The sequence below is a fragment of the Trachemys scripta genome, chromosome 5 (assembly GCF_013100865.1).
Source record: "Trachemys scripta elegans isolate TJP31775 chromosome 5, CAS_Tse_1.0, whole genome shotgun sequence".
In the NCBI taxonomy this organism is placed as follows: Eukaryota; Metazoa; Chordata; order Testudines; family Emydidae; genus Trachemys; species Trachemys scripta.
In genome coordinates, this window is record NC_048302.1 from 132664259 (window position 1) to 132677779 (window position 13521).

The window sequence follows — 13521 nt, forward strand, 5'->3', positions numbered from 1 at the left end:
TTGTTTCCATTGCTTTAGAAGTCTAATCGGGGGGGTAAGGGATGTTGGGCCAGGCCCTGCTCTTATACCCAGTGTCACACCAGAGGAACTCCCCTGAAGTCAGTGGGTCCATCTGGATTTATAACCAACAAGGGAGAACAGAATCTGACCTCTGGCCTCTTACAGGCCTGTGACGCGCTGCACAGTTCTGCGGTGCTCTACGAATCACCCCATGCTGTACATGCCGGGAGGATCCTGGCCCCAAGAGGATTAGTTTGATGATGATGGTAACTGGGTAGCGAGGCAGCAAGAGGATCATCATCCAGTAAAGTAGACTTCAAAACAGAGCTCTCAACTTAGGCCCTTCTTCAGCAAACCATTTAAATTGAAATGAAGCCACAAGGTAACATGGTCAAGTGGGCAGAGGACTGGACTGGGACTTGGAAGACTTAGATTCAATTCCTGGCTCTGCCACTGGCCTGCTAAGAGATCTCAGACAAGTCATTTCGCTCTCTCTGCCTCAGTTTCCCCAATTGCAAAACAGGGATAATGGTATTGATCTCTTTTGTAGAGCATTGAGATCTATGGATGAAAAGATCTAGGTGTTACTAATTATCATCTAGTCTACCATCCTGATGGTACAGGATTTGCAGAGTGATGGAAGGGGCTCCGCAGGGTGCACAGGTTAGGAGTCAGGTGATATTTTTGAAACCCAAACTGAGTTCCTCTGTATTTCACATTTTCACTGCTTATGTACAGCACCAATTTTTTAAGAACTCTCTCCTAACTCTAATAATGGGACCTGCTCAAAAGGAATTTTGTTCAAACTTTCTAAATAACTTTACCTTCCTGCCAACATTAAACATGGGAAATTTTCAGAAATTTATGAATGCTTGAAAATAGCCACAGACTGAAACCGCACAGCAGTCTTAGCTTGTGAGCGTCCAAGTGAACGCCATAGATGCATGTGAATTTAATACATCCTCCCGCCACAATTGTACAAGGCGGCTGCACTTTTTAAAATTAAAGTTTATACTGACAAAATAAAGCAGAAGGGCAACATTTAAGTGGTTTGCAGATATCACTAGCAGCCCTACACAGGCTAAAAATACAGGCCAAATTTTTCAAAGCTGGGTGCTTAAAATTAGGATCTTCAATATCAAATTAGGAGACTAAATCTAAATGGCCTAATTTTCAAAAGCACTGAGTGCCCCAAAACCCCAGTGGAAGCAGCTGTAACTTGGGGAAAAAAATCAGGCCATTTTTATTTAGGTGCTGAAATATGACATTAGAAGCCTAACGTTAGGCATCCAGAAATTTTGACCAAAGCCGCGTATGTGCAATATGGACATGGTTTATTATTTTCAGCACTGATTCGAACATCCCAATCCTGCAGTGGTGCATTTTTTTAAATACACAATTAAAACCAGCTCAACGGAAGAGGGGCAAACCTTGGGGTTTTTTATATTACAGCAAGCCACGTTTCAAAGGCAATTTGCTTTCAGGCAGCACATCCTGTTCCAATATATTATTTCATTACAGGACAGGCATGAAGTTACATGTCTGTCTCAGCCACACACGCTGTATGCAATTTGTCAAACGACTGTAGATTTGCTGGTGCTGTAGGGAGCAAAACATACAAAATCCCTGTGCACAGAAACACAAGCTCTTTACACAAAAGCTTTGCAGATTGCTCACGAAAGGCGCTGTTTTGCAACATCAGAGGAAGTTAGTTCTCATTGATAAGGTGTCGGTCGGTAAACCATTTCACCACCAAAAAACTCCAAGAGTAAAAGGGAAATCCCCAGGGTAAGGCACTGCTGAAGCCAATACCAATCATAAAAGAGCTTCTTCACAGATGGAGCCAATCAGGTCACCAGAACACTGGAAAGGAAACTTCTAAAATTTAAAAATATATTCTCTAGTTTGCAACATTGCAGCTAAGGGGCAACCACATCTTATTTTTATATATATATATAATTACATTTAAAATAGCACCAGTGAGCTCATTTTCTCACAAAGTTTGAGATTTTAGTGCCCAGGACTCCTATTAAAGAGCAGTTTCCGTTTACAGCTAAGCTTTATGCAATGCTGTGAAAAAAGTTACCCAGAAGAAATGGACGGCATTTATCCATCCGCCTATAGAAGGTAAATCAGAGCAATTCTGGGATTTCACTGGTCTTTAAGATTCTCAATTTTCATTAAACTGCCTGTCCACTCAGAGTAATGGGTTAATAGACAAGATGAGATTATAAGTGAATACTATGAAGGGCGTCTATAATCAAGTAGATCCAGTTACTGGATTTTGTAAATTGTAACTACAGTAACCCAATCAGGAATCACCCTAACTTTTGACAAACTTTCCTGGGCCATCAAACTGTCTGGATCACTGGAGAGAATCTAGCTGTTCGGTTTGGGTGTAGCTAACTTCTCTAGGCAGGCCGAAAGAACAGCATCCCCTCCAGGAAGTGAATGTCAACTCTTATGGAAAGGAAATCTCTTTTGGTAGCTCTCTATAAGATGCACACAAAAGGAAGAAATTCTAAGGGTAACTTAACTAGCTCACTGAGTTTTACTGCTCGTTTGTTAATTCCTTTGGAAAATAGTCTTTAAAGAACTTCTCTTGCATGTATAAATCATGGTGCTCCTATGGCATGGACAATGTCCACGTGGAAAAAATAGTGGGTTCATATGTTAACTGTTTCATGTAATATAAATTCTATTAACACTATGTACAAAATACCTCCCGTTCCCCTTTTCGCATCCATGACTCTGCTACTTGCCTTCATCCCTGCTCCTAAACATCTTCCCTGAAATCGATGAGAAGAAAACCACAAAACCCCTAGGGGCAGATGGCTGAGCTACCTCGAATTGCAGGAGTAACCGGATGGATCCGAGGCAAGGACCAGGGTATCAGGAAGACTCAGTACAATTTCTTAGCTAAACTCTTAATTCTGAATTCACTGTGCTTTGTGGGATTATGACTCTGCAACACAAGCGTCAGTACCAAGAGCACCTGCCTCAAACTGAATGCAGGGCTGGAGATACAAAGCTCCGTAACTGCCCTCTCTCCTTTTATAACTCATGACTAATCAATCTCTGGTTGCATAAACCTTTAGTAATTTGGCCTTTCCATTTTCTAATTGCTGTAAGTGGCTAGGAACAGTGTGTGTGTGTGCTGCCCACAAGAATTGGTTTCAGACATTAAGTTTCTGGTAAGCAATATTTTAAGGGGTTTTTCCCCCCTTTTTTTAAATAAAAGGGAAGTACGAAAGGCACATTCTAGCTTAGGCAGTCTGCAAACAGCATCATCTCTCCTTGGCCCTTGTGAAAGATAAAGGGGTCAAACAGGTTAATATTTTGACCTTTGATGTCATAGGCCAAGTCTGTAAAAGGACTCGAAAGAGACAATGTTGTGCAGGGAACACCTCTGTCTGTTAGCACAACATGTGCACGTGGGTATAGTTACCCACTTCGTTAACCCCTTTTATTCTCGCTGTAAAAGGGTGGACCCACCCCTTTAAGGGCCAGCCTGGCCTGGTCAATTACCAGACTCAGCTGTGAAGGGAGTTGGTGACTATAAAGGCTAGCAATCGGCTCCCTTGAGGGGGGACTTCAGGATGCAATAGCATCCTGCAGCAGTCCCTGAGGGAGGAAGCCCTGGGCATCACGGCTGGGTAGAAAGACCCAGCTGGGGGTTTTGTTTGCCTTTTGAGAGTCTGTGGCCATTTGGACAATAAGTGGAGCCCAGAACCAAGAGCTAAAGACTAGCGTGGCGTGGGGATAATTCCTCAGGCTGGCGAGGAAGCCAGCATCTTACACTTTCCTATACTAACAGGTTAAATTCCTGTTACTGTGATCCTCCCTGTAAACGCTGCTCTGTCCACTGACTGGAGCAAGAGCTTTTGATTAACAAGCCTAGCTCTTGGGTAAAAAGCCGGGGCGCTAGAATGGTCCCACTTCCTGTTAAAGATTCAGAGAAGAGTCCAACGGGAAGAGCACCTATTATAACAGATGTCCAGCTCAACTCATGGGCTACATATGGCCAGAGTAGCTCGCTTTGTGGAGGAGTCCAGAGCATTTGGTGGTTATTTGGCTCCTGTTCTCTCTCTCTCATGAAATGGAATTCATTTGCTTAAAAACTGTGCGAGAGTTTCATAAGGCAGCAGAATACCTTTAACGCGCCAGCCTAGTGGGTAGACCTGTTGTCCCCACTAAAGTTCCAAGATTATTGAAGGGAAGCGCTGAAAGGATCCATTAAGATACTGTTCTAAATAATACATGACTAAACCATAGTAGCTCTGTTTAGGCTGGGATTTTCAGGAGCCTGAAGGTCTTTATTCATCTTCTTTTCCCCCAGCCTTGCAAAGCTGCCACAAAAAACACCCCAGTCCAGACACAAAAATCTTTTCCCTCTCATTTAACCATGAACAATGACAATGAAAAAAAATAATAATAATGGTATTTGATTCACTTTGGGTGAGTAGAATTTTGCAAAGACTGCTTTGGTCTTTTCCTTTTAATGTGGCAAAGTCTATGTGAAGAGATCATTGTGTAAAGTTCCACACATACCTACCACTCAGCTCCTCAACACTGGTTGACTGGCCTCTATTAAGCAGCTTTCATGCGAATACCAGTTAAAGGGATTGCCACTGGGAGCGAAGGAAGCCACAGGAAAACATCCCTTTGCAATATACCCTTTGCCACCACCTCTGTCCTCGCTAAGGAAGCTTGTTCTCAGACAGCTTGCACATACCGAACAAACTGCCTTCCTGGTAAGAAATCCACCTGCTGCGGTGGTTGCGTTTGTTGACGGATTTTGAAATCAGAAGGTTGTGTTTGAATCAGACCAATACTCTGTCTAATCCAGTGTCACATCTCTGTCAGTGACCAGTATCACCTGTTTCCAAGGAAGGTGCAAGAAACTGGGGAGTGGGAGGTTATTGGATAACCTGCTCACCGAGAATGTTTCTTCCTGAGCCCCTTGAGTTAGAGGTTGTTTATTCCCTGAAGTACAAGGGTATATATGCACCCTTCCAAAACACTTGGTTTTTTGCTTTCTTAATCCCTGCAACAATAACTCTGGATGACGCTCTCATTGTTCATAAAAAACTAACAGCCCAGAAGCTTTCCACTGATGTACCGGCACATCAGAGTAGCTCAGAAGCGAGGAAGGAATTTTTCAATGGATAACCAGAGCAGAAACATTTTGTTTAGGCAGAAAAAAGAGCATTTTAGGAGCCCTCTGTTAGTTTCCTTATGTAAAGTTTGGGAAAACAAACACTTTTTTATAAGACTTCCTACACACTACGTTCTGTGCATTCAACCCAGCATGTTAAAAGGCAAAGTGACTCATCTTTTCTGATATCAACATACACAACCCCTATTTTGAGCAACTAAAATAAACTGGCTTACTGCAAGCAGGCAGACACAAATCAGCATCCTCGTCCCAATATGCCAGTCGATTAACTCAGAGGGTATTCTGGCCCCTTTGGTAGGTGCGAATGCAACGCATGATGCTGCATGACATCTGACAGAGACTCACCCCTGGACGCATGCCCTAAAGCCTCTGTACAACTTGCTCAAGTGCCCGAGAGAATATGAAGCTTGTTCTTGGCCACTAGCTGTCACCAGAGTGGTCCTTGCTGCTCAGAGAAGCCTCAGAAGAACTGTCTGCCTTCCAACCCTCTAGCTGAAGGGATACTTTAACAGAGGCTTTGATGTATGCCCAGTATCTGCTTTTCCTAATCGCTTTTGCTTCACCCACTAATATTCATTTTTAAAGATTTCCAAAATAAGTATTCACACTGCAATGCCCCAGGAGGTACTGCTGCAGTCTAGCCTGCCAGCTTTGGTGAGTCTGTCACTCCCTACACGACATGGATTTAAAGTTACAGTGAATGGTAACCAGCCCTTTCCCCTAAGAGACCAATCTGGAGTACCTCACCAAAGTTCCCATTATAATTTGATAGGATCTCTTTCATTAAGTATACTCCTTCGTGGCCAAGCATTTTCCTGTCGGTCCCTTGGATGGCTGTCTAAGTCTGCATTCACTGTCACAGCAAATCCACCAGACAACTCTTTAATGGCAAAGTTATAACACAAAAGGAGCCGGTGTGGAGTAGTGGACAGACAACTGGACTGGGAATCAGAAGATGAGAGTTCTAGCCACTGACCGGCTGTGTGACCTCGGGGCTTAGTCACTTCCCCTTTGTCTGTTTTGTCTACTTCGACGGTAAGCTTGAGAGAGCAAGGACTGTGTCTGTCAAGCATTTAATACAACAGGGCCCTGATTTTGGTGGGACCTCTAGGCACTATCATAATACAAATAATAACGCAACAAAAGTCACAGGCTTGTCTGATAGTGCCTAACACTAGCAGGGATTTCAGCTCAGTTGAAGGTTGCATACAGCCCGCTTTGTACTAAAGATGTAACAAAGGGCAAAATTTGCTTTAGAATTTCCATCTGCAAACTCAGTCAAGTCCCACCTGTCTTTCTTCTTCAAGGCGTAATCTCTCCTCTTCTTTCCGCCTTTCCTCCTCTCTCTTTGACTCGAGTTTTTTCCGTTCCTCACGCTCTACTTCTTCAGCCTAAAAAAAAAAAAAAAAAGGCAATACATTATTCTCTCTCAATCTTTGGTTTCATAATTTACGAGCATCAGTTATCTCTCATCAGTTTCCTGGACTCTTGTGTCCAGAAATACACAACTGATATTTTTAAAAAGAGAAGCTATTTTAGTTTGTCATCATCATCAGGGTTTTCCGTTTGTTTGAATTTTAGTATTTCCACTCAGTTTATAAATGATCCCTATGGAGATTTAAAATATCAGTTTCCTTGTCGACGTTTTCACCTCCACTGAATGCATGTATTAGCTTGTTTTTGTAGCTTTGCTATTGAATACTGTGATGAAACGATTGACTTTTCCCTTCACTTTAAATCTAAAACAACTAAACTGCAAATGTAAAATTTTTATGTTTTATAATGTACCTTGAATTTTGTTCTTATTAATCTGAATGGCATCCTTTAAAGGATTCATACAATGAAAGCACATTTAAATTATTTTAGTTAAAAATAGAAAAATTGCTCTCCTAGATAAAGAATGGAAATCTTACTATTAGGAAGATTAAATTTAATTTAACACAAGAACCCCACCCCGCAAAATAACCAGCCACTATACCCAATATATACAAATTGTTCCAAGGAGAAAAAAAAATTCAAAATGGATGGTTTAGACTATTGTTTAAAATATCTTGATATTTCTTTATTATTTTCCCTTTTTCCCCATTCCAGAAAATACTTGATCTGTGTTTTTTAAATTAAATAGCCAGGAGACACTTCCTCACTGACAATGTGCCACCTGGAACGTTTCAGCTTAACTGTCAGGTGTTTTGAGTTATCTGTGTGGAAAAAAGAAAGAAAGAAAATCAGCTTGTTTGAAAATGGAACAAAGGATTTCTCCTCTGCCCTCCCCCACCCTTTATTTAACTCAGTGGTTTCCAACCTTTTTTCATTTGTGGACCCCTAAACATTTTCAAATGGAGGTGCAGACCCCTTTGGAAATCTTAGTCTGTGGGTCCCCTGGGGTCTGTGGACCACAGGTTGAAAACCACGGATCTAATTCCGAAGTAACTTAATTGATTTTGCTCAAACTTTCCATAAAAGATCAAGCTTGGAAAGTAAAAACCAAAAATGGTTAAAGTTATGAGCAAGGGAAGACAGGATCGTAACGGAAGACTATACAGAATCATGTAGTATTTGCTACGATATATGCTATCTATAGCACTTATCACCACAGCAAGCTGAGGTAAATTTAATCCCTGAGCGTAAGATCTGGGCATCACTTTATTTCTTAAAGCAGGGCTTATGTGGGATTTGAGAGGCTTTGTGTTGACCCTGTGCAGAGGTCAATTTCAGCTCAACAGACTTGTTTAACTCTCTTATTATTACTTTGTTCACTCTGTACTGTGGCGAGCGTCTTTTCTGTTACGCAAAAGTCTGTTGCAGTTACATCAAGTTTTTGCAAACCATACTCCAGGTTACAGAGATTGCAGGCCAGTAAAGTAGAACAGGAAAAAGAAATTAACGTATAAAAACTTGAGTCATATACTAATGTGCTTTAGGAGGGTTTGCTGTTGCTGATTAGTTACCCCTGGACTTACAGCAGTTAAACAAGTGTAATTGAAAAATCCAGAGTGTTTCAACTGGTAATTTAATATGCAGAGCTAGTGTGATGTTGCACCCCATAATGCTTTATAGAAATATGCTTATGAGTGTAGATATGACATAACTGGAATATGTTTTATGCTAGATATGCCATGTAACATATATTTGCAAAAGTTATGTTCTTCTGCATGTATTCATCCTATTTGTATGCATGTATCATTTTTATATCTGAAATTATGAGCACTGGCTCTATTCTTGTATTTAAAGTGTTTGCTGTAGAAAGCACCTACGGAAGATTTGGGCAACATAGTGTGAAGGGGTTATTCAAGTACATGGAAGTACTTGGCTAACAATGGACCTTGATAGATGTCAATCCATATCTGAGCTTTCCTGGGAACTTCCTGTAGAGAACTGAGTCATGCATGGACATGTAACTTGCCCATGTGACTCCAAAACTCCATCTTGTAGCTGTGATTCTACACAGGGGGAGAGAGGGGTCTCCATCCACAACAGAGAGACTATACAAGCCCCTGGGGAATCCCTTCATTTGGTCTTCGGCTGGCTCAGGAGATAGCCTCTCCACCCTAAAGAGATGCCTGAAAGAAACTGGAACAAAGGACAGTAACTATAGAGGTATGAGAGTTTGCTGGACCCAGACTAGGATGAAGGCTAGTCTGTAAAAGAAGCTTATTGGAACATCTCTGAGGGTGAGATTTACCTGCATTTAGTTTCTTACTGTATTAGGCTTAGACTTGTGTGTTTTTGTTTTATTTTGCTTGGTAATTCATTTTGTTCTGTTTACTTGGAACCACTTAAATCCTACTTTTTATATTTAATAAAATCACTTTTACTTATTAATTAACCCAGAGTAAGTATTAATAACAGGGGGAGGAGGGGGGAGGACAAACAGCTGTGTATCTCTCTCTATCAGTGTTAGAGGGCAAACAATTTATGAGTTTACTCTGTATAAAGCTGTATAAAGTAAAACAGATTTATTTGGGGTTTGGACCCTATTGGGAGCTGGGTATCTGAGTGCTGGAGACAGGAGCACTTCTTAAGCAGTTTTCAGTTAAGCCTGCAGCTTGTGGGGGATGTGGTTCAGACTTGGATCTGTGTTTGCAGCAGGCAAGTGTGTCTGGCTCAAACAGGGCAAGGTACCGAAGTCCCAAGCTGCCAGGGAAAACGGGCTCAGAGGTAGTCCCAGCACATAGGTGGCAGATCCCAAGGGAGTTTCTGTGACCCAACCCGCCCCGGCTAGAATTTAGGAAACGGATGAATATTCATAGCAAAGAGATGTCTGGTTTCTAGGTTTTTTGTTTGCTCTCTGCTGAATTCTGGCCTAAGGACTGAATGCTCAGCTCCTACACACTTCAATGGGCTTTGCAAGGACACAGCTTGCCTATGTCACCAAATTATCACCCAATCCCCAAGGAACAAGTGGACAAGGCTGTGCATGGAGAACCAGTGCAGTGATTGGTGTAGGAAGCGGAACCCTTCCCCTACAGGTGAGCATGGAGCACTGCACAGACATTCCATAACTGCTACTACAGACTTGAGGCTGTAGTAAGGGCAAGCCCTATGCTCCCTTTTCAGGGGTTTTGGAAACAGCCTGCCAGCCCGCAAGGTTCCTTGTGTGGTGCTGCAGGGACGGGCACCACAGAGAGGGTCGTCTTACATTTCGATTCACTTTGCACTATGCTTGTGGCACAGAAACTTCTGCACAGCAAAACTGATATAATTTGGGCTGGGGATGCCTAAGTAAGGGGACGTGTGACTCAGACTAGTGAAAATGGTCACTGTTGTCAACGGGCCAATACAAAATGTGCAATCACAGATGTCAGCCGCTCTTCCAGAACTCCAGATGACGGATTGGGGGGGAAGGGGGAACTGGGCTTCCGAGACAAAGTGGGTATTTTTTCGATAAAACTCTCAGCTTTTGTGACCAAAGAACAACTCCTGCCTTCTCTAGGTCAGCCATCACCTGCCCTTTGCTTTGTGCTTTAAACATAGCAGGAAACACTCACCTCTCTCTGGGCTTTTCTGGCTTGTTTCTCTTCTAATTTCCTCTGTTTCTTTGCTCCGATTTTCCCAGAAGACTGAAATTCTGCAGCCTCATCTCCATCATCTTCCTCTGCAACATTGCATTAGAAAGGGACAAAGAACATTTAGAGCTCTCAGGAAGTTGGATTCCCTGCTTCTGAAGAGAGATGAGCTGCAGATGAGAAGACAGCCAAAGATCTGACAAAAGCTAATAAAAAGGGGAGGAAAGACATTCACAAGAGGCTGCCAAACCACAGAATAGATTTACACGGTAGGCACATATATGGTGAAGTCAGAGGTAAACTTTACTGGATCCTTTGAAGAAAGGCTGTTTATCATCAACATTTCCTGCTTTCCACCGTTAAACGTAATTTTCATTACATATGAACGAAGTCACGTATCACACACACTTAGTTTTACAATTTAACACCTAGCTGTAGGGATTTTGTTTTCCTGTTACCTTCAAGCCTAGTGCAACAATTATGTAAATTTTAAAGATGGCATTTAGAGGTTTTCTATCCATCAGTAATCTACACTACTTGAGCCAGTGTTGTCAACTCTTGTAATTTTGCTTCCAGTCTTGCAATATTTGCTTTAATGTTTTATTTTTTTAAACAAAGCCCAAGTTCCTAGAGTCATCTCAGTTTTCATTTTAAAAAGTTTCTAGCCTACATGGTTGCAGGGGAAAAACCGCTCCCCAAAACATGACCCAAGTGCATCCTGATGGCTCAGAAACCAGAACACTTCCATCTTAAAAAAAAAAGGCAGCCCAGGGGATTTTATATATAATCATAACTTTTGGGGCCCAACTCAAGATTTTTGAATACTTGGAATTGGCAATATTATGACAGTCACTACACTGAAACGTGAAGGGTTTTGATTGCAGTGTGTTTTCAATGAGGGACCCTTTTCCCCCAGGGAATTTACTTCCTGCTCTGACAGAGCCGAAGTCTGCTGGCCTTTAGGGCACGGGGCAAGGCCCAGATTTCCTCAGGCATTTGCTAGAGGGGATGTTTGGGTGGCTGAGGGATCGGGTACCCTTCTCCTTCGACAGGATTCGGTTTTGAATGTGTATCCCGCAGCATGTTAGAGACAGCCCGTTTCACAACTGAAACACATACTACTATAGATAGACTACTGAAAGTAGATGCCTTCTCTACTGGATTTGTTTTCTGCAAATTATTCTCAAACTATACCCCTGTTCGCTCGCTCTGGAAGGAAATAAACACGAGGCAGACTTCTCAGCCCAGGTTTCAGTAAGAGTGAAATCATACTAGCCAGATGTTCAGAAGGGTTCCCCCTCCCTCCCCCACACAGAAAGCACAAGGCCCACTCATATTTTATATAGTAACATTTCAGAAGCTGCTGCAAAGTGTGAAAATAATTTGACTCTGGATCACGTGGCGATATCAAAGTCAGCGACGCATCACCAGACGCCCTGGATGGAATTACACCCTTCTAATTCACAATTCTCTAGGAGTCACCACATGCATGGCTGCTGCTTTCCAGAAGCAAATAAAAAAAACACAGTCCCTGCCCTAAAAGGCTTGCATAGTGTCATCAGATCTAAATTTCTTACTGGCTCCTCAGGGCTTGTCTGCATACGGGATATTTGTACCCGGGTTTGGCTCTCAGTCTAGCAAGAGAATAAATTTTTATTCTGGTTAAGAAGTCTAACTGAAATTCTCATTTGGAGTCTAGAGGAATAGTAGTATTGAGGTAAAATATATACAAAATTGTTAATTGTGAGTATGCTTTCTATGTTCACGTTAGTTGTTTAGTGATGAACGACAGAAGATGCTGTTTGAACACTTGTCGGGGACTGACAAAATAAGTCCCTGACCTCTGACCATTAACATTTTCCTCCTCCCAGTATGAAGTGTCTGATGAGATCCCACAAGACCCACTTCCTCAAGACATCAGCACATTTCTTTGAATATGCAGTTGCTAGAAATGCACCACGTCTCTCTTTAGACATTTTTGTTGGGCCCATGATTCAGCAAAGCGCTTCAAGTTAACAACGTGCCCAAGTATGTGCTTAATAGGACTTAAGTACATGCTGAAGTACTTTGCTGAGTTACAGCCTTCATCATTAAAGTGGTAGAATAGATGTTCAATGTAGCATCGCGTTTGAGATTTTACACACAGCTATTACCATCACAGCACTACGGCTTAGTCACGCTGCACCTATTCAGGCATGTACAGCAACAGACAAAGGTGTTTGTGCGCAAAGGGGACAGAGATTATTGCTGATGTAGGAGTCACACATTTTTGAACTTCCCAGATGTACAGGCAAGATTTTAAGAATGTTTCTTGATCATTTTTGGTTTGGGGTTGTGGGTTTTTTTTTTTTTTTTTTTGCATTTAATCTGTAGATATGCCCCCTTTTCAAATAGCCTTTTAGTAATACAGTCATCAGCATTCAGATGCACTTAATGAGAGAATCATCAGCACTTCTTTGTATTCCTCTAACAACTGTCTTTTGCTGTTGGGCTCTGGGTTTGTAGATTAGGAACCAAATTCTGCTCTAAAAACAGGAGTACTTGTGGCACCTTAGAGACTAACATATGCATCCGAAGAAGTGGGCTGTAGTCCACGAAAACTTATGCTCTAATAAATTTGTTAGTCTCTAAGGTGCCACAAGTACTCCTGTTTTTTTTGCGGATACAGACTAACACGGCTGCTACTCTGAAATTCTGCTCTGTTTCACTAATGTAAATGGTAAGTCCACTGAAGTAAACTGTTTTATATTGGTGAATCCTGAAGCAGAATCCAGCCTCACAGCTTCACTTCTGACTACTTAGACTATCAGTGAAGAGTAGGGGGCCATTTTTTTGTTATGTATTTGTACAGTGCCTAGCACAATGGGACCCTGATCCATGACTGGGGCTCCCAGAAACAACTGCAATACAAATGATAATGAACACATGAAGCAACTAAGATATTGCCTTCAGAAATCCATCCAACCCTGATTACATCGGAATCTTTGTTACACATGGCCACTGACAGGGACAAATCAATCCACCATATGGAAAAGCATGGGCAATAAGATGACTAACATGACAGTCATGCAAGCCATTTTTTTTTAGAACTCAAACAAGATGCTGGCCTATTAATCTGCAGCCACAAAACCAGCCTACACTGATGACAGCCAAGTGCAGTACGTAAAGGCCACAGGCTCCTTCGAGAAGGGGTCGAACCACTTGAAATTCCTTTTCTGAACAAGCGCATATGATATAACTGAGAAACCACACACACTTACCTCCTTCGCTCATGTCTGGGCTTGAAATGTCTCAAGGGCAAAAATGGCCAGTGCTAAACCACGTCACTTTATTTAC

At 42.0% G+C, this 13521-nt stretch overlaps 1 protein-coding gene across 1 annotated transcript in view; it reads right to left on the reverse strand.

Moving 5' to 3' along the window:
- Positions 1–13521, reverse strand: part of DDRGK1 (DDRGK domain containing 1) — a 44304-nt gene that overhangs the window by 15244 nt on the left and 15539 nt on the right. The window contains exons 3-4 of the mRNA XM_034772048.1: positions 10168–10274; positions 6469–6570 (exon numbers count right to left, since the gene is read on the reverse strand). Coding sequence (XP_034627939.1) covers positions 6469–6570; positions 10168–10274 — 209 coding nt within the window. The remainder of the gene's footprint in view (positions 1–6468; positions 6571–10167; positions 10275–13521) is intronic.